Raw genomic sequence first — 25,836 nt, 5'->3', positions numbered from 1 at the left:
CCTGGGATTAGTAGATGCTGACCATTACCTGCCCAGATCTGTAAACTGTAAAGCCAAATGACAGCGTACGTAGAATGTTCTGACAAGTGAGAAAATCAAAATTATGATGGACCTGTAAGAGAAAGCGGAGGGTAATGATGCTGTTGGCTTCCTAGATCCCTAATATCTTATTGGATGAATCTACCTTCTCTCCATTTTGTGCTGCTGAATGTGCTCATATGGTCCCTACAAGACCAGGTCCAGTCTTTGTGGCCAAACTTCACTTTTATGATCGACAATATTAAATGTGCAGTGAGGCCAAGTGTGAATTTCTGTACAATAACAACAGAGTTTCCCTTTATCCTGACTTTTCAATTTCTTTTTAAACCAACTAACTTCAAACAGGATTGTGATAAACTATACAGAAAACATTACACCTGTGCCATGATATATCTCTAAGCTGTGCGTGGCTGATGGCTGTAATATACATTTATTCACACCTGCAGGAGATGTTGGCTCCAGCCCTGGTTTCATGGATTCACTCCATGTCATAAATTCCATTATGTTTTCAATCCTAAGGAATTCAGATTACTGCACAATCTCTCCTGAAATGGGGGCGCTAATACTTTCTCTACTCTCCTGGTCAGGACTCATAGTAGCTCCAATGCTCCACCATAAATGAGTGTGACTCCGGTTTAGTGTTGGAGCTCTCCCTTGTATATACGTTGTTGTTGGGGATGTAACATATCTTTTATTCTGTCTTTTTTACAGGTTCACTTTGTTTGATTTTGGTGGGATCGGCCTGACTCACTTATTTGACTCTGTAACTCCCTGGTAGTCTTTAAAAGAAGGTCTCCATTACCTCTTCCCAATGCCTGAGATCTAAATTTAAGACACCTCATCCCTGCACTATTATAAAAAGTTCTCTTTGAACGTCTAATATTTCTTCTTGAAACTCATCTGACAGAAAATATTGTCCCTTACGATAGTTTAGATTGCCAAGAGCCACCGAGCCCCATACTCTAATTACCCCAGAGAGGTTTCACCACTAGTTACTCATTTATTACTGATGGAGACTGTTGAGTTTGATAATTTCAGTAGATGTTATAGTCTATACTCACAGTTTTTGACTACAGTAGTTAGTTCCCAAAATACTCTGATTTAACCCCTTCCTGCAGACAGTTTTGTGTTCCTATCAGGGCCCATTTTCAAATCTGACGTGTGTCACTTTATGTGGTGATAACTTTGTAATTCTTCACAAAGGATAATAGGAAACAAATGGATCTTACAAATTATTTACCAACTTCTCTTGAATCCAACAATCCCCTATATAAGGTTGTACACTACTGTACGCACATGGCAGGATAAGAAGGGAAGGAGCGACATTTAGCTATCTGAATGCAGATCTTGCTGGAATAGTTTGCAGACACAATGTATTGGGGACACTGTTCATGGTCACCTGACAGCTCAAAAGATGGCTACCACGAACAGGCTTGGTGCTATCTACTCCATTTTCCTGATCCCAGGGATTGCCTTGCTCATCACCCTTTAACCCCAAGACGAATAGTCTGGTAGCCGGGTCATAACCAGGAGGACCGAGAAAATACTAAATCAGAAGAGTAGTCAGTAAACGGTCACAACAGGAAACAAATACACAAGCCAGGAGCTGAGCACAGAGGACTGAACCAGAGGAGAACAAGGCTGTATCTGGCAGCTTCCGGCAATATGCTTCCAGCTTTAGTAGGGTGCGGTGCTTTCTGATTGGATGAAGCAGGGAGCAGATTACTCCAGCTGGACAGCACACGCACCCATACTGCCAGACTGGATGGTACTACAGGTCCCAGGCACCCTAATCTTAGTGTTTGGACACAGCCTGCGCCGCCCAGAGCTTCTGGTTACTCTGTCTCTTCCATCACCAGCGCCGCCTGCAGGATGAATAAGACGGCGCCTGGTGACAGAAGCAGACGTCGGGGGAGCAGATCCCAGGGGAGATTGGACACACTATTTACGGAAGCCTTAAAGAAGTTTTCTAGTACTTTTTACAATTGCCCAATGTCTCCCAATGTATTTACCATGTAGCCTGTGAGTGGCGCTATCGGGGGTCACGTGGTGCCTGAGAGCGGCCAGCGATAGCAATGCGCACAGGCAAGAAGGACTGCAGAAGGTAATTGCAAAAAGACTTATGGGCACAGGGTAAAAACATTGGGGGAAATTGGGGCAATTGTAAAAAGTACTGGACAACTTCTTTAATATAACAAAGTGACTCCATTTTGGAAATTATAACCCGCAGTGAATTAATCTATAGACGTAGCGATTATTTTGATTCCAGAGGCACTTTCCGGAAATTAGCACGCAATGAATGGTGGAGAATGAAAATTGCACATTGGCCATTTTATTACCCAACACATAGTGCCCAGATTGTGCTCCAGGAGGCACACGCCATCAATTAAGTGGGTTCTTCTCACTATAGTAATACCAAGTACATGGATGCTGAATATGGTTTGGGCGCACTGCAAGGCTCAGAAGCGAGGGGGAGATTTGACTTTGAGAGAGCGAATATTGCTGGATTGATTTATTGATGAGTTGAAGCTTTTATTGGTATAATTTTCACATACATAACATTTTTTGATGGCTTCTTATTCCATATTTTGGAGACAGAATGAACAAACAGTTGGACACCACGCTCTACTGGTTCATCCTATGAGGTTTTCTATTAGACTGTTAACTGTCATTCTGTCAATAACTTGCCATTTCTACAGGCATTTTAAGTAGAAATGTTCAAAAATATAAATTTCAGGGATATTTTATTCAAAATATAATAATTTGTTTTATTCTTGGCAGATGACTGTACCAGGAGATCAGAGGGACAGCTGACATCTTCAATTTTTAAATCTGATGATCTTGGGATCCCACAGGATACAATTGAAGTGAATGCCATTACTCCAGATATACCATCAATCCTTCACAGCAAAGATCTGTCATCTGATCCTGTGAAACAGGTCCTGTCTTCTGATTCATTACCGACTACTAAGGAAAATCAAAATAAAAAAATAAGCATTAATAAACGAACTGCTCCTAAAGGAACAAAGTCATTTTCATGTTCAGAAAATGGAAATAGTTTTACCCTTGAAAAGTATTTTCTTAAACATCAAAAAATACACACAGCGGACAATAGATTTTTTTGTTCCAAATATGGGAAATATTTTAACCAGAAATCAGATTTTGTCAAGCACCAGAGACTTCACATAGGGGAGAAGCCTTTTTCCTGTTCAGAATGTGGAAAATGTTTCAACCAGAAAGCGCATCTTAATATCCACCAGAGAACTCACACAGGGGAGAAGCCTTTTTCATGTTCAGAATGTGGGAAATGTTTTAACGATAAATCATCTTTGGTTAAGCACCAGAGAATTCACACAGGGGAGAAGCCTTTTACCTGTTCGGAATGTGGAAAATGTTTCAACCAGAAATCAGCTTTGGTCAATCACCAGAGAAATCACACAGGGGAGAAGCCTTTTTCATGTTCAGAATGTGGGAAATGTTTTAACCAGAAATCAGATTTGATTAGGCACCAGAGAACACACACAGTGGAGAAGACTTTTTCATGTTCAGAATGTGGGAAATGTTTTAACCAGAAATCAGATTTGATTAGGCACCAGAGAACCCACACAGTGGAGAAGACTTTTTCATGTTCAGAATGTGGGAAATGTTTTAACCAGAAATCAGATTTGATTAGGCACCAGAGAACCCACACAGTGGAGAAGACTTTTTCATGTTCAGAATGTGGGAAATGTTTTAACCAGAAATCAGATTTGATTAGGCACCAGAGAACCCACACAGGGGAGAAGCCTTTTTCTTAGTCTTTTTTTTTTAATCCAATACATTTGAGATTTTTTTCATTAGTTTTTTTTTTTAACAAAACCAAGAAACCAGTACATACAATAATAAAGCAACATACCATAGGGATCACATACATTCGTCTCTCCTATATATCCTTTCAGCTTGCCCATTACTGCCTGATAACTTGCAGTTCCTAGATCTTCCAATTAACATTCCACATTCTTGAAATCTCTTACAGTTGTGCTCAAGAGTTTACATACCCCAGCAGAATTTTTCCAATCTTGGCCTTGTTTGAGAGAATATGAATGATAACAAAAAAACTTTTCCTCCACTCATGGTTATTGGTTGGATGAAGCCATTTATTGTCAAACTACTGTGTTTTCTCTTTTTAAATCTTAATGACAACCAAAAACATCCAAATGACCCTGATCAAAAGTTCACATACCCCAGTTCTTAATAGCGTGTATTGCCCCCTTTTAACATCAATGACAGCTTGAAATATTTTGTGGTAGTTGTAGATGAGGTTCTTTAATTTCTCAGATGGTAAAGCTGCCCATTCTTCTTGGCAAACAGCCTCCAGTTCCTGTAAATTCCTGGGCTGTCTAGCATGAACTGCGCACTTGAGATCTCCCCAGAGTGGCTCAATGATATTGAGGTCAGGAGACTGAGATGACCACTCCAGATCCTTCACTTTGTTCTGCTGTAGCCAATGACAGGTCGACTTGGGCTTGTGTTTTGGATCATTGTTATGTTGGAACGTCCAAGTAGGTCCCCATGCGCAGCTTCCGGGCTGATGAGGGCAAATTTGCCTCCAGTATTTGCTGATAACGTGCGGCATTCATGTTTCCTTCAACTTTTACCAAGTTTCCTGTGCCATTGTAGCTCATACATCCCCAAAACATCAGCGATCCACCTCCGTGCTTTACTGTAGGAATGGTGTTCCTTTTTATCATGGGCCTTGTTGACCTCTTTCCAAATGTAACGTTTATGATTGTGGCCAAAAAGTTCAATTTTGGTCTCCTCATTCCAAATTACCTTGTTCCAGAAGTTTTGAGGCTTGTCTCTATGCTGTTTGGTGTATTCTAGGTGAGATACTTTGTGGCATTTGCACAGTAATGGCTTTCTTCTGGCGACTTGACCATGCAGCCCATTTTTCTTCAAGTGCCTCCTTATTGTGCATCTTGAAACTGCCACATCAATAGTTTTCAGAGAGTCCTGATGTTCAGCTGATGTTATTTGTGGGTTTTTCTTTGCATCCCAGACAATTTTCCTGCCAGTTGTGGCCGAAATTTTTGTTGGTCTAACTGAGCGTGGTTTGGTTTTTACAGAGCCCCTGATTTTCCAATTGTTAATCATAGTTTGAATGCTGCAGACTGGCATTATCAATTCCTTGGATATTTTTTTTTGTATCCCTTTCCTGTGTTATACAGGTCAACTACCCTTTCCCGTAGATCCATTGACAATTCTTTTGCTTTCCCCATGACTCTCAATCCACAAACGTCAGTGGCTGGATGAAAGATGCAAGAGTCTGTCTGGATCCCAGAAACTCACTCGGCTTTTACGCACACACACTGATTACAAGCAAACAGGTCACAGGTGAGGATGTTACCTTTAGTAGCCATTCAAACCCATTTGGGTCAAATTCTGTGCATGTTATCAGGCCAAAATCACCAGGGTATGTGAACTTTTGCTCAGGGTCATTTGGATGTTTTTGGTTGTCATTAAAATATAAAAAGAGCAAATTTAGTAGTTTGACAATAAATGGCTTCACCCAACCAATAACCATGAGTGGAGAAAACAAAAAAACTGTAGCATTCATATTCTCTGAAACAAGGCCAAAAAATGAAAAATTCTGCCGAGTTATGTAAACTTTTGAGTACAACTGCCTTTATGTGTATATATATATACAGGAGCTTTGCTATGCTTTATAACTTTTAGTGCTGCGCTGACACCAGTTAGGTAGATCATGCACTGCACATGACCTAAAGAACTTGTTAGCTCTGGTCACCCGGATGTTGTCATGATGACATCGAGTCACCATGGCTATGAGTGGCCCCTGAGGTGTGGGCTAACTAATTTCTGATGACATGGGACATCACCTCTTTCAGGATATATTATTTAATAAATTAGGTTCAGTTTCACCTATTAACCCTTGTGTACCTGACAAATTTGTAGCAAATAGAAAAATTGCATTTTTACCACTAAAATGTCATATTTCCACGACTCAATGTTATAAAATTCTGTAAGGCACCTATGGGTTCGAAATACTTACTACACCCCTAGATTAATTCCTTAGGCAGTGAAGTTTCCAATATGGGGTCACCGGGGGGGGGGGGTGTTTCTGCCACCTCAGGGGCTCAGCTAATGGAGCCCACAATCTATTCTAATGAAATCTGCGTTTTTCAAGCCAAAACCCAAAGCAGAAACACCGAACATGAGGTCATGGAAGGCATATTACCTAAGTGGCCCAGGGTGCCGAGTGTGGCGCATACTCGGTCGGTACCCTGGACCACGTAGAACAGAAGTATAAGTCATATTACCTATCTTGTCTACAAGTTTTGACCTGACCCTCATGTTGAACACGTCCTCTAACATCTAACCAGCATCTTCTGGGCACGCCTCTCCACAGCCGGTCATTAAGCCCCTTTCTTATATATAACACTGTCTGCCATTGATCTGGTGTTATGTCCATTGTGTCCCCTCCCCCTTCCCTCTCTTTGGAATACTCTATACCTTACATTATACTTCCTTCATTAGTCATTGACTCTATTTAAATCTTCACAAGAGGGATTCATTCCCTGGTGCCATCAGTTGGCTCGCCGCCTGTGTAGGACCACTTTATATCTACAATCATCTTATGCTATACAGTTAAGCTCATCTATATGTTATTTTTAGGCTACCCGAGGTTCACTGACATGCTACACTAGGTATATTGCTTTATACGCTTGGCCTCACTCTACTTGTACATACTTGCTCCTTTGTGGTTCAGACTACATGTGTGTGTGTGTGTGTATGTATGTGTATTTATATATATTATATATTTAACTATTTGTGTATTTATACAATCATTGTATTTTATGTAGTGTGGGCACCCGCTTCTGCGGTGCCACCATGTAACCAATTGCTTGTTAAAGGTTTTTGACTGACCTCATATTCGGTGTTTCAGGGCTTGGAATGGAAGGAGCGCATTTGACTTTTTGAAAGTAAAATTTGCTTGAATAATTAGTGGGACGCCATGTTGCATTTGGAGAGCCCCTGATGTGCCTAAACAGTGGAAACCCACCACAAGTGACACCATTTTGCAAACTAGACCCTTCAGGGAACTTATCTAGATGTGTGGTGAGCACCCTGAACCCCCAGGTGCTTCACAGAAGTTTATAACATTGAGACGTAAAAATAAAATTACATTTTTCCAGCAAAAATGTTTTTCAGCCAGCAATTTTGCATTTTCATAAGTGTAACAGGAGGACGCAGTGTCGTGTTGGGGAGCCCCTGATGGAGCTGTATGGCAGCTTGTCTTTTGCGGGCCAAGATGACGTTTTCAGCGGTATCATTTTTATTTATATTTGTCTTTTTGATCTCGTTTTATTCCACTTTTTGTTCGGCGGTATGATGATAAAGCATTCTTTTTTTTAGTTTTTTATTTTTACTGTGTATACTAAAGGGGTTAACTAGTGGGACAGTTTTATAGGTCAGGTCGTTCCAGTTGCGGCGATACCAAATATGGGTACTTTTATTGTTGTTGTTTTTTCTCACTTTTTTACTTAGTCCCACTATGGGGACTACTTATAGTAGCAGTCTGATCGCAGCCATAATACACTGCTCAAAAAAATAAAGGGAACACTAAAATAACACATCCTAGATCTGAATGAATGAAATATTCTCATTGAATACTTTGTTCTGTACAAAGTTGAATGTGCGGACAACAAAATCACACAAAAATAATCAATGGAAATCAAATTTATTAACCAATGGAGGCCTGAATTTGAAGTCACCCCCCAAATTAAAGTGGAAAAACACACTACAGGCTGATCCAACTTTGATGTAATGTCCTTTAAAACAAGTCAAAATGAGGCTCAGTATTGTGTGTGGCCTCCACGTGCCTGTATGACCTCCCTACAACACCTGGGCATGCTCCTGAAGAGGTTGCGGATGGTCTCCTGTGGGATCTCCTCCCAGACCTGGACTAAACCATCCACCGACTCCTGGACAGTCTGTGGTGCAACGTGACGTTGGTGGATGGAGCGAGACATGATGTCCCAGATGTGCTCAACAGGATTCAGGTCTGAGGAACGGGCGGCCAGTCCATAGCTTCAATGCCTTCATCTTGCAGGAACTGCTGACACACTCCAGCCACATGAGGTCTGGCATTGTCCTGCATTAAGAGGAACCCAGGGCCAACCGCATCAGCATATGGTCTCACAAGAGGTCGGAGGATCTCATCTTGTTACCTAATGGCAGTCAGGCTACCTCAGGCGAGCACATGGATGGCCCTCCAAAAAAATGCCACCCCACACCATTACTGACCCACTGCTAAACCGGTCATGCTTAAGGATGTTGCAGGTAGCAGATCGCTCTCCATGGCGTCTCCAGACTCTGTCACATGTGCTCAGTGTGAACCTGCTTTCATCTGTGAAGAGCACAGGACGCCAGTGGCGACTTTGCCAATCCTGGTGTTCTGTGGCAAATGCCAAGCGTCCTGCATGGTGTTGGGCTGTGAGCACAACCCCCATCTGTGGACGTCGGGCCCTCATACCACCCTCATGGAGTCGGTTTCTAACCGTTTGTGCAGAAACATGCACATTTGTGGCCTGCTGGAGGTCATTTTGCAGGGCTCTGGCAGTGCTCCTCCTGTTCCTCCTTGCACAAAGGAGGAGGTAGTGGTCCTGCTGCTGGGTTGTTGCCCTCCTATGGCTCCCTCCACATCTCCTGGTATCTGCTCCATGCTCTTGATACTGTGCTGACAGACACAGCTACCCTTCTTGCCACAGCTCGCACTGATATGCCATCCTGGATGAACTTCACTACCTGAGCAACTTCTGTGGGTTGTACTGTAGACATCGCCTCATGCTACTGTATCTCTAGGGGTGAGAGAAATGGCAAAATGAAAAAGTGACCAAAACAACAGCCAAAAAGGATGAGAACAGAGAAATGGTCTGTGGTCACCACCTGCAGAACCGCTCCTTTATAAGGGGTATCTCGCTAATTGCCTATCATTTCTACCAGTTGTCTGTTCCATTTGCACAACAGCAGGAGAAATTGATTCACAATCAGTGTCGCTTCATAACTGGGCAGGTAGATTTCACAGAAGTGTTATTGACTTGGAGTTACATTGTGTTAAGTGTTACCTTTATTTTTTGGAGCAGTGTATAAATATATATATACAGTATATATATATATATATATACTGTATGTATGTGTATGTATATATATATATATATATATATATATATATATATATATATATATATATATATACTGTGTGTGTGTATGTGTGTGTGTATATATATATATATATATATATATATATATATATATATATATATATATATATATATATATATATATATATATATATATATATATATATATATATATATATATATATATAATTATAAAATCTCCAGCTTGGGTATAAATATATAATACGTGCAGTAATTACTTAGTAAACTCTAAGTAAAATTTTCCACTAAAATAAAGTACAATGTGTCTCGAAAAAATTATCTCAGAATCACTGGGATTTGTTAAAGCGTTTCAGAGTTATTACCACATAAAGTGACACTGATCAGAATTGTAAAACAGATTCGGGGGGAAGGGGTTAACAAGATACAATTTTCAGTTAAAACATTTCCAACATTCTGAATATGAAAAAGGCTTCTTCCCTGATGTTTATTAAGAGTTGATTTCGGTGTAAAACATTTCCCACATTAAGAATATGAAAAAGGCTTCTCCACTGTGTGAGTTCTTTGGTGACTAAGAAGAAATGATTTCTTCACAAAAGATTTTCCACATTCTGAACAAAAAAAAAGACTTCTCCCCTGTGTGGGTTCTCTGATGTTTAATAAGCTTAAGCTGCAATTTCTCTACAAAACATTTCTCACATTCTAAACATGAAAAAGGCTTCTCCTCTGTGTGGGTTCTCTTGTGCCTAACAAAATAGAATTTTTGGTTAAAACATTTTCTACAATCTGAACAGGAAAAAGGCTTCTCACCTGTGTGAGTTCTCTGGTACTAAACAAAACTTGATTTCTGTGTAAAACATTTCCCACATTCTGAACATGGAAAAGGCTTCTTTTCTGTGTGACTGCTCTGGCGTCTAGCAAGATGTAATCTCCAGTTAAAAAATGTCCCACATTCTAAACAAGAATACAGTTTATCCCCTGTGTAAGGTCCTTGATGTGTGATAATATTTGATTTCTGTATAAAACTGTCATGCCTCGGGATTTGATCGGTGGTCCTGTTCTTTTATGTTGGCGTCTCTGTCCACGGAGCCACAGCAGGTTCTGTACCTGTATGGGTGCTGATTACCATTTGCCTTTGTCCATTCATTTCGAATAGCAATTGTTTTTCATTTGTTATCTTGCCTGTCCTACTAGTTAAATCTTCCCCCTGCTGGTCTTCGCTGCTGCTGATAGTCTTTAGTGGATTCTGCTTGGAGTTCTGGTCCTACTTCTGAATATCTAGGCCAGTCCAATAAGTGTACTGCTTGGGTTTCTTCCTATGCTGCACGGTTCCTTAGGAGGTACATGATACATTCAACAGCCTTTCAGGGAGCCAGGTCCGAGTTGTCTTCTCTAGTTTTACCTTCAGGATTTATACAGGTCTCCCCTGTGTGAAGTCTGTGGTGTTTAACAAGGTGTGATTTCACTACAAAACATTTTCCACATTCTGAACATGAAAAAGGCTTCTCCACTGTGTGAGTTCGCTGATGTTTAATGAGCAGTGATTTCTTTGCAAAACATTTCTCACATTCTAAACATGAAAAAGGCTTCTCTTCTGTGTGGGTTCTCTGGTGTCTATCAAGATGCGATTTCTGGTTATAACATTTCCCACAATCTGAACATGAAAAAGGCTTCTCCCCTGTGTGAGTTCTTTGGTGACTAACAAGATATGATTTTTGGATAAAACATTTTCCGCATTCTGAACATGAAAAAGGCTTCTCCCCTGTGTGAGTTCTTTGGTGACTAACAAGATATGATTTATAGTTAAAACATTTCCCACATTCTGAACAGGAAAAAGGCTTCTCCCCTGTGTGAGTTCTCTGGTGCTGAACAAAACGTGATTTCTGTGTAAAATATTTCCCACATTCTGAACAGAAAAAAAGCTTCTCTCCCGTGTGACTTCTCTGGTGTAGAACCAAACTTGATTTCTGTGTAAAATATTTCCCACATTCTGAACAGGAAAAAGGCCTCTCCCCTGTGTGACTTCTCTGGTGACTAATAAGAGATGATGTATTCACAAAACATTTTCCACATTCTGAACATGAAAATGGCTTAACCCCTGTGTGAATTCTCTGGTGTTTAACAAGATACGATTTCCAGATAAAAAATTTCCCACATTCTAAACAAGAATACAGTTCCTCCCCGGTGTGAATTCTCTGATGTGCGAGAAGAATGGATTTACCTACAAAACATTTCCCACATTCTGAACATGAATATGGCTTCTCCCCTGTGTGAAGTCTCTGGTGTCTAACAAGGTGTGATTTCCCTACAAAACATTTTCCACATTCTGAACATGAAAAAGGCTTCTTCCTTGTGTGACTTCTTTGATGTGTAACAAGAGTTGATTTATCTACAAAACATTTTCCACATTCTGAACATGAAAAGATCTTCTCCCCTGTGTGAGTTCTCTGGTGACTAACAAGTTGCGATTTCTTGTTAAAAAATCTCACACGGTCTGAACATGAAAATGGTTTCTTTGCTTTAAGAGCAGTTTGTTTTTTAATGGTTCTTTTATGGCTTGGATTTTCCTTAGTAGTCTGCAATGAATCAGAAGACAGGACCTGTTTCAAAGGATCAGATGACAGATCTTTGCTGCAAAGGGATGATGGTATTTCAGGAGTAATATAATTCACTTCAATTGTATCCTGTGTGATCTCCAGCTCATCTGATTTAAAAATCAAAAATGTCAGCTGTTCCTCTGATCTCTTAGTACAGACAACTGCAAAGAATAAAACCAATTATTATTTTTTAATAAAATATCCTTGAAATTAATATTTTTGAACATTTCTACTCAAATTGTCCGTAAAAATGTTAAGTTATGTAAAATATTGAATTATTCACCAAGATGACAGTTCACAGTCTAATAGAAAACCTCATAGCATGAACCAGTAGTGCATGGTGTTCAACTGTTTGTTCATTCTGCCTCCAAAATATGGAATAAAAAGCCACCAATGTTATGTAGGAGAAAATAATATGAATAAAAATATATACTCGTCTCACAAAAAACAAGACCCTATTCAGGTCCATCATCTGTCAGTGGAAAAACGGAGGTTTCCTCATTATTAGTGGCTCAAAGGCTTTTGAAAAGCAACATGGCTTCCATAAACCAATCCAGCAATATCCGATCTCCCAAAGTCAAATCTCCCCCTTGCTTCTGAGCCTTGCAGTGCGCCCAAAAGACATTTAGCATCCATGTATTTGGCATTACCATAGTGAGAAGAACCCAGTTAATTGATGGTGTGTGTCTCCAGGAGCACAATCTGGGCACTCTGTGTTGGGTAATAAAATGGTATATTTCCAATTTTCATTCTCCAACATCCACTGTGTGCTAATTTCCAGAAAGTGGCTGTGGAGTCAATATAGTCACTATTCCTATAGATGAATTCACTGAGGGTTATAATGTCCAAAATGGAGTCACTTATGGGGATTTCTACTGCTATGGTTTTTTGCCATTTTGGTCACATTAGGGCTTCTGCAAATGGTGTGTCCCATCTCCTCTGGGATCTGCTGCTGTGACGACTGATTCAGTCACCAGGAGCCGCCTTATTCATTTGGCAGGCAGCACTGGTGATGGAAGAGACATCTGAACCAGAAGCTCTGTGAGGCATAGGCTCTGTCCAGCTACTAAAATTAGGGTGCCTTTGACCTCTAGTACCATCCAGTCTGGCAGTATGGGGGTGTGTGCTGTCCAGCTGAAGTAATCTGCTCTCTGCTTCAGCCAATTAGAAAGCACCACACCCTACTAAAGCTGGAAGCATATTGCCGGAAGCTGCCAGATACAGCCTTGTTCTCCTCTGGTTCAGTCCTCTGTGCTCAGCTCCCGGCTTGTGTATTTGTTTCCTGTTGTGACCCCGGCCCGTTTACGGACTACTCTTGTGTCTTCTGATTTTGTATTTTCTCTTCCCCCCTTGTTCTGACCCGGATACTTGACTATTCTTCTTCCCATCTCACTCCCCAGAACAGCAGGTAACACCGTGGCCCAAGCCTAGGGGTCTCTGTGTAAGTCCAGATCCATGTAGAGGGGATAAAGGGTAGGGAGTAATGATGAGCGACCATGCTCGCTACTGCTTGGGACTCGCCCGAGCATCGACATGCTTGGCGAGTATTTCCGGCTTGCTCGGGGTCCCCGCCCTGCATGTTTGACGCTCTTTAGAGAGCCAACGAACATGCAGGGATTCCTGCCAAGCACTGTATTGTCGTAGCCATGTTGGTTCTGGCATTACAGTGATTGGCTGGCCGCATAGCGTCATCAGGTCTATATAAGACTTGATGACACTAGGCTCGTCACAGTCTATCCCGGGAACAGGCAGAGTAGGGAGAGGTGCTGCTGTGTGAGGGACAGAATTGTCGGTGTAATAATTAGATATAGGTAGTGGTACTCAAGGAGTATATATAAATTCATCTGAACTAACAGTCCTTCTGAGGACTAATCCAGCTGCATATATTCAGTGGTGATAGCAGGAGTTAGGCAATCAGGCAGTCAGGGTTTGTGGCAGTGTATACAGCACAAGAGGGTCCATTGCACATTCTGTCTGCTGCTGCTGTTACAGATATCCGTAGATATAGCCCAAGGTATCAGGGGCCAGGGTTAAAATTTTTTTTTATCTTAATCCTTATTATTTGCTTAAAAAGTAATCCAGAGTACACCATTTTACTGCTCCATTTGCTTGTTGGCAGAATACAGACAGATTTTTTTTATTTTATTCACATTACTGTATTGTGGAAGCAGAGAAACTTTTTTTTTCAATGATCAGACTATTAAAATTTAGACAGCTGTGTTTTGTTGAACCAATTGATAGTTGGTCGCTGAGAAATACCATACTATTTGGCGACTACCTGAAACTGTGGCCATCAGACGTGATCCCATATGACCTGCCTAATAATCCAGCAATTTTTGTAAGTGTGTCAAATATTACACTCTATTTAAAAAATTGCAGTTGTGGGTTCAAACCTATTCACAGTTGGCTGCTGACAAAATCTGTGAACAATGTTGTCAGAGTATTACACCACTGCCAAAAAAGAAAACATACAAAAAACAAGCTAAAATAGAAAAAATGTTAAGAAACATTCTTTCCAGGGTAATGACTTGTATATAAAGCCAAAGAAATACTAAAAAAAAAATTATGGACTGTGGAAGACATTTATGCGACCAGAATGAACTCATCTGGAGCTGATGATACCACCTAGCAGCACCTGTCCCTATTGTTAATGCATCTAACAGCATTATCGATAGGGAATAGAACAGATTTTACATTTTTTGGGCAGCACCAGCAGCACGCAGTATAAGGCAATAATACCTGGCTGGATCGGTGTAATACGCAATCCATACTGCGATTCCTCACCCGTAAATGAATTTCAGATAAGACAGTTAATATTCTAGAATATAGAATCTATTTGAATTTTCTTTCCCATTATTAAAGAGTGTGTCTCCAATACTGTTTGTTACGCTCGCACCCGGACTGACTGGCATGAGCGTGATTAGTGATCCCACTGTACCATGAACCGAAGAGTGCCTGGAGGGGCGTAACTAAGTATCAACCCGATCCGACCAAGGTCGCACGGCGGCTTAGTCGACTCCGTGGACCAAGGAGGAACCGAGCAGAGGGACCAGGTGCGACTCCAGGTCAGATCCCGGTCACAGTTGTTGACCCACACCGGGTAATGCAGGAACAGGCAGGTTAGACTGGCATACAGGCAGGTGGGTATTGGCAAGTACAGCTGGTATGCAGACAGGTGGGTACTGGCAAGCACGGCTGGTATGCAGACAGGTGGGCACTGGCAAGCACGGCTGGAGTGCAGACAGGGAGATACTGGCAAGCACGGCTGGAGTGCAGACAGGGAGGTACTAGCAGGTTGGAGCGCAGGCTGGATAGGGTCCAGTACAGACTGGGAGACAGGTGCAGAGCCGCAGATGCGGTAGACAAGCAGAGTAAAGCAAATCCGCCGGAGCAGAGGACAAGGCAGAGCAGAGAGAAACTGCTGGTGCGGTGAGCAAGCAGAGCGGAACGAAAACCGCAGGTGCGGTGGGCAAGGCAGAGCAGAGCGGAACCGCCGGAGCGGTGGACAAGGCAGAGCAGAGAGAAACCGCAGGTGCGGTGGACAAGGCTGAGCAGAGAGAAACCGCCGGAGCGGTGGGCAAGGCAGAGCTGAGAGAAGCCGCCAGAGCGGTGGGCAAGGCAAAGGAGAGAGAAGCCGCCGGAGTGGTGGGCAAGGCAGAGCAGAGAGAAACCGCTGGTGCGGTGAGCAAGGCAGAGCAGAGAGAAGCCGCTGGAGCGGTGGGCAAGGCAGAGCAGAGAGAAGCCGCCGGAGCAGTGGGTAAGGCAGAGCAGAGGGAAGCCGCCGGAGCGGTGGGAAAGTCAGAGCAGAGAGAAACCGCCGGAGCAGTGGGTAAGGCAGAGCAGAGGGAAGCCACCGGAGCGGTGGGCAAGTCAGAGCAGAGAGAAACCGCTGGAGTGGTGGGCAAGACAGAGCGGAGCGAAACCGGGGGTGCGGTGAACAAGGCAGAGAGGACAGGGCTCTGTTCACATGGAACAGACTGGAAAATACAGGAAGATGGCTAGAACACAGGAGGAAGATACGGAGGAAGGGAAAAGGGACAAGCAGAACCAGATACACACAGGGTACTTCCTATGAAGTAGCGAGTGGACACAAAACTCGCAAACAGAAGTACAGAGACAACGAGTTGGAGTTAGGTGCAGGTTCAGATACTGCAGGAAAAGGGAAGGTACGGACATAGAGACAAACAGGTAACAGGCTAGGATACAGTTCAGACAGGAACTGCTACTGCAATGAGATACAAGAACGAGCCTGGGTATACAGCCCCCAGAGTGGCGGAAACAGACTAGAAGTCACAGGTAACAGGTCTGGGTATACAGCCCCCAGAGTGGCGGAAACAGACTAGAAGTCAGAGATAACAGGTCTGGGTATGCAGCCCCCAGAGTGGCAGAAACAGGACAGGACCTGGCAATACAGTTGCAAAGACAAACTGAGTGAAAGTGTTGCTCAGGCACCTCCTTCTGGGTGGAGGGGGTTTAAATATCCAGTGACTCACAGCAATAGGCTGGAGACGCATTAGGGGTGTGCCCACAGCAGCTATAAGAATCAGGAAGTAACCGGGCCGCCACCCTAAGCAGTCAGTCAAGAGACATGCACACAGCATGAACGGGAGCACGGTTTTTAGGCTGGACTGACAGGTAAGATTGCGGTCTTGCATAGTGGGAGGTGGTGCACTATGCAAGCACGCTGCCAGGGATGTTACACTGTTATTGCATATGCAGCAATTTCAAGGGCTGCCAAAAATTAGGACGCACTCCAATACACATTTGAAGAGCTGTAAAAAAACAAATAAAATAAAAACACAGTAGGATCTTTCTTTTGTATAAAAACCAGACTCGCTAATGTACCCTCAATGTAATAACATTGTTCAGCTCCTGCACCCCCCTCCTCCTCCTGTTCGGCATCCATCTCCGAAATGACCACATCAGTCCCAAGTTGGAAGCACTGCAGCACTGCCTTGGCCAAGCGGCAACAGGCTGTGCTGAAGATAATATGCTTAATGCTTAGGTGACAAAACACACACCGGTGCAGAGTTGTTGAAAGCTGTAACACAACAGGCAGATTGGTGGATCTCACCGCTGAACATACAGCTAGGCATGGTCGTGTGTGACAAGATGGTGGCCTCTATCATCATCACGACCTGCAAGGTTTGCACTATGAACTCTCCTGAAGGAGAAGCCAGGGCCCACTGGAGGAGTTTCCGGTTCTCTGGTGGGCCCATCCAACCCAGACGAGAAGCAGCCCTGGCTAAGAAGTCTGTGGGAAGGTTCCCGGACATTCTATGGTTGCTTTTTTACTGTGGACTGGCTCCAAAAATCTATAAGATTGCAATCTATAAAATCCCTTCACTGGCTCCCCCATTGCCCAGAGACTCCAGTTCAAAACCATAACCATGAGATGCAAAGCCATCCACAACCTGTCTCTTAAATATATCTGGGACCTAGTCTCCTGGTACTTACAGTACAGACCAAAAGTTTGGACACACCTTCTCATTTAAAGATTTTTCTGTATTTTCATGACTATGAAAATTGTACATTCACATTGAAGGCATAAAAACGATGAATTAACACATGTGGGATTATATACTTAACAAAAAAGTGTGAAACAACTGAAAATATGTCTTATATTCTAGGTTCTTCAAAGTAGCCACCTTTTGCTTTGATGACTGGTTTGCACACGCTTGGCATTCTCTTGATGAGCTTCAAGAGGTAGTCACCTGAAATGATCTTCCAACAATCTTGAAGGAGTTCCCAGAGATGCTTAGCGCTTGAGAAACCTTTTGCCTTCACTCTGTGGTCCAGCTCACCCCAAACCATCTTGATTGGGTTCAGGTCTGGTGACTGTGGAGGCCAGGTCATCTGGTGTAGCACCCCATCACTCTCCTTCTTGGTCAAATAGCCCTTACACAACCTGGAGGTGTGTTTGGGATCATTGTCCTGTTGAAAAATAAATGATGGTCCAACTAAACGCAAACCGGATGGAATAGCATGCCGCTGCAAGATGCTGTGGTAGCCATGCTGGTTCAGTATGCCTTCAATTTTGAATACATCCCCAACAGTATCACCAGCAAAGCACCCCCATGTAGTGCCGGCGTCCCTGCCCTCTGCTAGGCAGGGACGCTGCTCCCCTCACCGCTCTGCTCCGTGCCCGGCTTCCTCCCCCCGCTCTGCTGTCAGCGCGCGCTCCGTCCCGGCGTCCTCCTCCTGCTCTGCTCTCAGCGCGCGCTCCTTCCCGGCCCCTGTGCTTAGGGCGCGCGCGCTCCCCTCCTCTTAAAGGGGCCGCGCGCGCCGCCCTAAAGAGTCCCCGGCCAATGGCCGGAGGACTTCATCATATATAAGGCACCTCCTCCAAAATGGAGGTGCCCGAGCAATGTTGTTTGCACCTGTGTCTCACCTGTGCTTCAGCCCTCAGGTCCCGTTGCCAGTTACCTGCCAGTTTCCTGCCAGTTACCTGCCAGTTACCTGCCTGATTCCTGCCTGAATACTTGTTACCTGTCTGCCAGTCTGAGGTCCGACGGTCTGCCTTACTACTCCTGTCAGTCTGTCTAAAGGACCAGCCTGCCCGCTCACCTGGGAGCGCATATCAGCTACCTGCCTGCTTGCCTGAGGTCCGACGGTCTGCCTTACTACTCCGGTCAGTCTGTCTATGGACCAGCTTGCCCGCTCACCTGGGAGCGCTTCTCCGTTATCTGCCTGCTTGCCAGCCCGGAGGCTCCGTTGTCACGTGCTGTGACCACCAGCTATCTCAGAGACTCTTGCCCGCTCACCTGGGAGCGCATCTCCGTTACCTGCCTGCTTGCCAGCCCGGAGGTCCCGTTGTCACGTGCGGTGACCACCAGCTATTCCAGAGACTCTTGCCCGCTCACCTGGGAGCGCTTCTCCGTTACCTACCTGCTTGCCAGCCCGGAGGTTCCGCCGTCACGTGCCGTGACCACCTGTTATTCCAGAGACTCTCGCTTGCTCACCTGGGAGCACACATCTACCATCTGCCTGCTAGCCTACCCGGAGGCTCTGCCATCACAGGTCGTACCTACCCTTTACCCAGAGACTGCCCTGATCACTTGCCGTATCTCCCTGTCCGTTCATCCAGAGACTGCCACCCGCTCCCTTACAAGGGCTGCCCCCTTGTATAGTAGCTCAGAGGTTCCGCCTCCCAGACCCGTTACACCCCACACCATCACACCTCCTCCTCCATGCTTCACAGTGGGAACCAGGCATGTAGAGTCCATCAGTTCACCTTTTCTGCATCACACAAAGACACGGTGGTTGGAACCAAAGATCTCAAATTTGGACTCATCAGACCAAAGCACAGATTTCCACTGGTCTAATGTCCATTCCTTGTGTTCTTTAGCCCAAACAAGTCTCTTCCGCTTGTTTCCTGTCCTTAGCAGTGGTTTCCTAGCAGCTATTTTACCATGAAGGCCTGCTGCACAAAGTCTCCTCTTAACAGTTGTTGAAGAGATGTGCCTGCTGCTAGAACTCTGTGTGGCATTGACCTGATCTCTAATCTGAGCTGCTGTTAACCTGCGATTTCTGAGGCTGGTGACTTGGATAAAGTTATCCTCAGAAGCAGAGGTGACTCTTGGTCTTCCTTTCCTGCGGTGGTCCTCATGTGAGCCAGTTTCTTTGTAGCGCTTGATGGTTTTTGCAACTGCACTTGGGACACTTTCAAAGTTTTCCCAATTTTTCGTACTGACTGACCTTCATTTCTTAAAGTAATGATGGCCACTCGTTTTTCTTTACTTAGCTGCTTTTTTCTTGCCATAATACAAATTCTAACAGTCTATTCAGTAGGACTATTAGCTGTGTATCCAGCAGACTTCTGCACAACACAACTGATGGTCCCAACCCCATTTATAAGGCAAGAAATCACACTTATTAAACCTGACAGGGCACACCTGTGAAGTGAAAACCATTTCCGGTGACTACCTCTTGAAGCTCATGAAGTGAATGCCAAGAGTATGCAAAGCAGTCATCAAAGCAAAAGGTGGCTACTTTGAAGAACCTAGAATACAAGACATATTTTCAGTTGTTTCACACTTTTTTGTTAAGTATATAATTCCACATGTGTTAATTCATAGTTTTGATGCCTTCAGTGTGAATGTACAATTTTCATAGTCATGAAAATACAGAAAAATCTTTAAATGAGAAGGAGTGTCCAAACTTTTGATCTGTACTGTACCTGCACGCAACCTCGATCCTTACAAGATCTCCTTCTCTACTCCCGTCTTAACTCATGTTCCCACAATCATATACAAGATTTCTCCTGTGCATCCCCTCTACTCTTGAACTCTGTACTCCAACATATCAGACTCTCGCCTACTGTTGAAACCTTTAAAAGGAAGCTGAAGACCCACCTCTTCCGACAAGCCTACAACCCCCAGTAACCCTCGCTCCACCATATTGCTGCACGACCAGCTGTACCCTCACCAACTGTATCCTCACCCATCCCTTATAGACTGTTTGTGCGCCCTCACGGGCAGGGTCCTCTCTCCTCTTGTACCACTCGGTAACCTCTTTTCACATGCAAAGTGCCATGGAATAAATTGCGCTATAATAATGAATAATAATTATACTACTTGTACTGTGGGTCAATTGATAGCACTTTCCTGTTGTCTGCCCCTAAATTGATGTGTTTTGCAGCTTTTGGTCCCATTTGAAGGTGTTGTGTATGCGATTGGTTTTGACCCCCATTGAATCCAATGGCGTTCGGCGAATACTCGACAATTACATTGGCGAATATTGCAAAAACGGTAATTATAATCTGAATCGAATGTTGAAATATTCGCTCGTCTCTAATTAGAAACACTCTTAAAAATTTATGTGGGCATGGAAATATGGAGGTGGAGGATGAGGAGAAGGAGGATGTCTGGGTGTGAAGGGGTGCATGGGAATAGACCCCAAAAAAATAACCACTGGATTTGAGTTTATGCTCGATGCTATCATCTGGTGGTGTTGAGAGGTCTGGCCCAATCCAGCCCTTGTTCATTTTGATAAGTCAGCCTGTCAGCATTTTCAGTTGACAGGCAGATGCGCCTATCAGTTATATAATTTATAATGCCCTCAGCAGCATTAAAAACCATCTCTGACAAAACGCTAGCCGCCAGGACCTCCAAGGGTCCAGCTTGGATACCCAACAGTTGTAAGGCACAGAGAGGAATCATGGAGGATGCTGGTACAGTCGCCAAGGTAGTCCTTCAGCATCTTCCAAACCTTTTCCCTCCTTGTCAGAGTACCAGGTTTATTAGAGCCTGGGCACTGGGAGGGTCTGAGAAAACTGTCACAGACCTTTGACAGCGTTCCCCTACCTCTGCTGCATCTGATTTGTGTCTCTCCTGCCTGTATTCCTTGGTTGTCCAAGGAACTGTGACCTCTGCCACCAGCGTTGTCAGATAGGAATTTTTTTTATATAATTCTTCAAGAGCCTGAACTTAATATCTCCAACAATAAACTCCTTTGGTTTCCTCCCTCTACTAACCTACCTATACCTGACTTTTACTAACCTACCTATACCTAACTTTGCAATTTCCTTTAGTTGGTGCCACTATAACTCCCATTCGGCACACCTGCTGTCTTGGAGTCATATTTGACACACAACTATCCTTTATTCAACGTGAAAAATCACTCACTTGCTCATGTCACCTGCATGACGACGCTAATTATTGTGTCATAGCCGCTCACTATCTTGGTGGAGTCCTCAAAGTTTTGGATGGCGACACAGATGTCAGACATCCATGCCCACTCATCAGCTCTTATGTGCGGAGGCTGACCTGAATGCCAACGGGCGTGTTGAAGCAGGTACTCAACAACTGCTCTCTGCTGCTCAAAATCATTCCACACATCTGCAACGTTGATTTCCAACGAGTAGTCACATCACACACCAGTTGGTGAACTGGAAGCTGCAAACGCTGCTGAAACCCGGCCAGGGCGGCGGAAGCTGTAGCTGACTTTCTGAAATGGGCACACACGTGGAGTACTTTCACAAGCTGCTCTGGCAGATCCAGGTAGATTTTGAGAAATCGCTGAACCACTAAGTTGAGCACATGGACCAGGCATGGTACGTGTGCAAGCTTGCCTAGCTTCAGAGCCGCCATCAGGTTCTCTGATACAGCTTTCAACAACTCTGCAATCCTCTGTCATATGCCTGAGCATGCTGTTGGTGGTCAGGCTGTTCGTTTTGGTGCTCTTGCTGATGCTGGCCTGGCAGATGTTGCAAATGCCCCTTTTGGGGTTATCTAAACAGTCTTTAAAAAAGAACCAGTCTCAGGAAGACATAATATTTGCACTGGCAACTTCCGGCGTGTGGGTATTCCAGGGAGCAGTTGCCTGCCTTGTGTCTGTGGCCACCACACTGCTTGTTCCTGCCTGTTGTGGTGCTACGCCTCCCTCCCCCTATGTGATGCTTTTCTTGCTCTGCATGTCCCCTTACCAGGTTGGGTTAGTGACTTCATAGTCCACCGCTTCGTCTTCCACTTCCACACCCTGGTTCTCCTCCTGACTTTCTGTCCATTGTGTCTCATCATTATCCACCCCTTGCGACAGTAATTTCATTTTCCCACTGTCACCTTCGGGTGACCATGGCTGCTCAAATCGCTGCATGCGATCTTCTGCTACCCTGCTTGAAGCTGGCCGGGCGAGAGGCCCAAATCTATCAATGGAAAAGTGAACAGCTCTTGGGGTAACCCTGGACTCTAATCTCTCCTTCAAACCACATATCCAAGTTCTTTCGACTTCCGAGCGGACCAAGCGAGAGGCCAGAATCTATAAATGGAAAGATGAACAAAACAGCTCTTCGAAGTGTCCAAGTGTGGGATCAGTTGTCTCAGGGAACTTGGAATGGTGGGAGTAAGGAGGATGCCGACTCGAAGTAAAAAAAAATCTCCAGGATCCGCACATTCCTCAACCACGAATCTACATAAACACTAGTGCACGCCCTCATCATCTCCCGTCTCGACAACTGGAACCTCCTGCTCTGTGGCCTCCCTTCTAACATACTCGCATTCCTCCTATCTATTCTAAATTCTGTTGCCCGACGAATCCATCTGTCCCCTCGCTATTCCCTGGCCTCTCCTCTCAGTCAATCCCTTCACTAGCTCCCCATTGCCCAGAGACTCCAGTTCAAAACCCTAACCCCAGCAGACCTTTGGGGGGGGGGGCGCCAGACAAATGCTCGCGTTTCCCATAAACTTACATTGGGCTCGTTGCTCGGGCCGAGCACTTGAGCATTCCAATTTGCTTAATTCGAGAGCAACGAGTACCCGAGCATTTTAGTTCTCACTCATCACTAGTGATGAACAAGGCAATCTGTGAAATCTGGAAACGGAGTAGATAGTGCCAAGCCTGTTCGTGGTAGCCATCTTTTGTGAATCCAATACATTGAGTCTGCAAACTATTCCAGCAAGATCTACATTCAAATAGCTAAATGCCGCTCTTTCTCTTCTTAATCTGCCATGTGCCCAGATAATAGTGTACAACCGTATACGTATATAGGGGATTGTCGTATTCAAGAGAAGTTGGAAAATAACTTATAAAGTTAATCTGTTTCCTATTATCATTTCAATATCAATCTACTATAAGATTACAATCTATAAAATCCCTTCACTGGCTCACCCATTGCCCAGAGACTCCAGTTTAAAACCATAACCATGACATGCAAAGCCATCCACAACCTGTCTCTTAAATATATCTGGGACCTAGTCTCCTGGTACATAGCTGCACGCAACCTCGATCCTTACAAGATCTCCTTCTCTACTCCCCTCTTAACTCATCTTCCCACAATCATATACAAAATTTCTCCTGTGCATCCCCCCTACTCTTGAACTCTGTACTCCAACATATCAGACTCTCACCTACTGTTGAAACCTTTAAAAGGAAGCTGAAGACCCACCTCTTCCGACAAGCCTACAACCCCCAGTAACCCTCGCTCCACCATATAGCTGCACGACCAGCTGTACCCTCACCTACTGTATCCCCACCCATCCCTTATAGACTGTTTGAGCGCCCTCACGGGCAGGGTCCTCTCTCCTCTTGTACCAGTCGGTAACCTCTTTTCACATGTAAAGCACCATTTGTGAAAAATTCCAAAGTAATCTATTATTGTACAGAAATTCACACTTGGCCCTCACTGTACATTTAATTTTATCGATCATAAAAGTGAAGTTTGGTCAGAAAGACTGGACCTGGTCTTTTAGGAAACATATGAGCACATTCAGCAGCACAGAATGGAGAGAAGGTAGATTCATCCAATAAGATATCAGGATTCTAGGATGCCAACAGCATCATTACCCTCCACTTTCTCTTAGAGGTCCATGATAATATTTTTCTTCAAGTGATTTTCTGATTTGTCAGCACATTCTACGTACGCTGTCATTTGGATTTGTAGTTTACAGATCTGGGCAGGTAAGAGTTAGCGTTTTCTAATCCCAGGGGGTAGGTGGATCCTCTAAAGTTGTAAACTCTATAGAAAAGGGCTTTTAATACCCAAAGTCATTTGAACAGTTTTGGGTGGAGGAGAATGTTGTGGTCTAAAGGCAAAATGGTGATTACACAATTGTGATATGGTCGGGATACACTACCAGCAAAGCTGAGAAGCTGGGAAGAATCTGTAACTTCTCTGCATTTAGTGGTTACTACTCACCTGGATAGTCATATGTAGGAATCTCCTCTTTACACTGCTCATCACCCCTCACATATGTCTCTATAGTATTAATATGGGTCAGATCTTCAGCCTGAAACAAATATTGTAAAAGTCACAGACAGATGGAGAAGTCACATCTATGATCGGCTCTAATCCTGTCATCTCCACCGTTCTCATTACACAAGTATAAAACATATAATACTGGTGGATAAAACAAGACTGAGCACAAGACCATCACAGCCGTCTACACATCATAGAGGAGATCTCATGACACCTTCTCTCCATCTACCTGATGACCCTGAGGAACATTGGGGTCTTCTTGTTTACAGTCCTGTGGAAGAAGAGGATGGGGACATCTCTCTCGCGTTGTCCTCTTACTGGACAGATCTGGAGGAAACACATACAGGGACTGAATTCATTCTTTACATACAGATAATTATAGGCCGTGTGTATTTAGTCCTGTCTATTACCTGGTGATGTGAGGGGCTGGGGAACCTCAATCATGACGTCCTTGTACAGATCTTTGTGTCCTTTTAAATACTCCCACTCCTCCATGGAGAAATAGACAGTGACATCCTGATACCTTATAGGAACCTGACACATACAATGATACCATCATCTCCCCGATCCCTTCATAGCGTTACTGTATAATGTCCCAGCAGTGTCACCTCTCCAGTCAGCAGCTCAATCATCTTGTAGGTGAGTTCTAGGATCTTCTGGTCATTGATGTCCTCATGTATCAGGGGGTGAGGTGGAGGTCCTGTGATTGGGCTCAGGGGTCTTTCCCATTGCTCAGACACAGGGTCCTGACGGCGCTCACTAGAGGTTTTCTTCACTACTGTGTAATCCTGATTATGGAGAGACACATTAATAAATCTCACTACAGACATTTCCAGAGTCCTCACCTCTCCAGTTCTGTCCATCTGTTATTCCCATAGATAAGAATGATGTAATGTGACATCATCAGAATCTCTCACCTCTCCAGTAAGCCGGAAGAGGATCTCTAGGGTGAGGTGTAATATTTTCTCTGCCATCTTGTCTCTGTCTTTGATGGGTAAATCAGGAAAATTCTCTTCTATAGAAGATCTTCACTAAGAGGATCCGATATTGTAGAGACCTGAGTGAGAAGAAGATAAGCCAATGAAACATCATAAAAGTGCAGTGTAATAATACAATTACTGGAGATAATAAGGGAAACATATGAGGAGATTTGTTATTTTACAGTATTTAGTTTTCTTCTTTACATCTACTAATAAAACCTATATATTTTAGGCCACAGACAACAAGCAGTTTCTTCCTCGGAGTCTGCAGCTGAATACGTTTCTTATAGACTCATCGTCCATGACGCTAATTCTCATTTTATTTACAGACACTGGAATCGGCATTA

The 25,836-nt window shown here is 43.9% G+C and overlaps 2 protein-coding genes across 4 annotated transcripts in view; one reads left to right on the top strand and one right to left on the bottom strand.

Moving 5' to 3' along the window:
- Window positions 1-4,091, top strand: part of LOC141176037 (uncharacterized) — a 60,815-nt gene extending 56,724 nt beyond the window's left edge. The window contains exon 7 of the mRNA XM_073660012.1: window positions 3,227-4,091. Coding sequence (XP_073516113.1) covers window positions 3,227-3,836 — 610 coding nt within the window. The 3' untranslated portion in view covers window positions 3,837-4,091. The remainder of the gene's footprint in view (window positions 1-3,226) is intronic.
- A 3,703-nt stretch (window positions 4,092-7,794) lies between these two features.
- LOC141176017 (uncharacterized) overlaps window positions 7,795-25,836 on the bottom strand; it is a 29,846-nt gene continuing 11,804 nt past the window's right edge. For 2 of the 3 annotated variants that reach the window (XR_012253095.1, XR_012253096.1), the window contains exons 2-8: window positions 25,427-25,566; window positions 25,118-25,297; window positions 24,920-25,043; window positions 24,739-24,836; window positions 24,450-24,540; window positions 10,029-11,976; window positions 7,795-8,897 (exon numbers count right to left, since the gene is read on the bottom strand). Coding sequence is in view for 1 of the 3 variants with exons in the window: in XM_073659988.1 (XP_073516089.1) it covers window positions 10,583-11,976; window positions 24,450-24,540; window positions 24,739-24,836; window positions 24,920-25,043; window positions 25,118-25,297; window positions 25,427-25,483 (1,944 nt within the window). In the remaining 2 variants the exon portion in view is untranslated. Of the gene's footprint in view, window positions 8,898-9,444; window positions 11,977-24,449; window positions 24,541-24,738; window positions 24,837-24,919; window positions 25,044-25,117; window positions 25,298-25,426; window positions 25,567-25,836 lie in introns of those variants that run through there. The other variant, XM_073659988.1, reaches the window with a different exon arrangement.

This window comes from Phyllobates terribilis, unplaced genomic scaffold (assembly GCF_046119375.1).
Source record: "Phyllobates terribilis strain yellow unplaced genomic scaffold, ASM4611937v1 Scaffold_17__1_contigs__length_24005725, whole genome shotgun sequence".
NCBI lineage: Eukaryota > Metazoa > Chordata > Amphibia > Anura > Dendrobatidae > Phyllobates > Phyllobates terribilis.
This window is presented reverse-complemented; position numbering and strand designations above follow the sequence as displayed.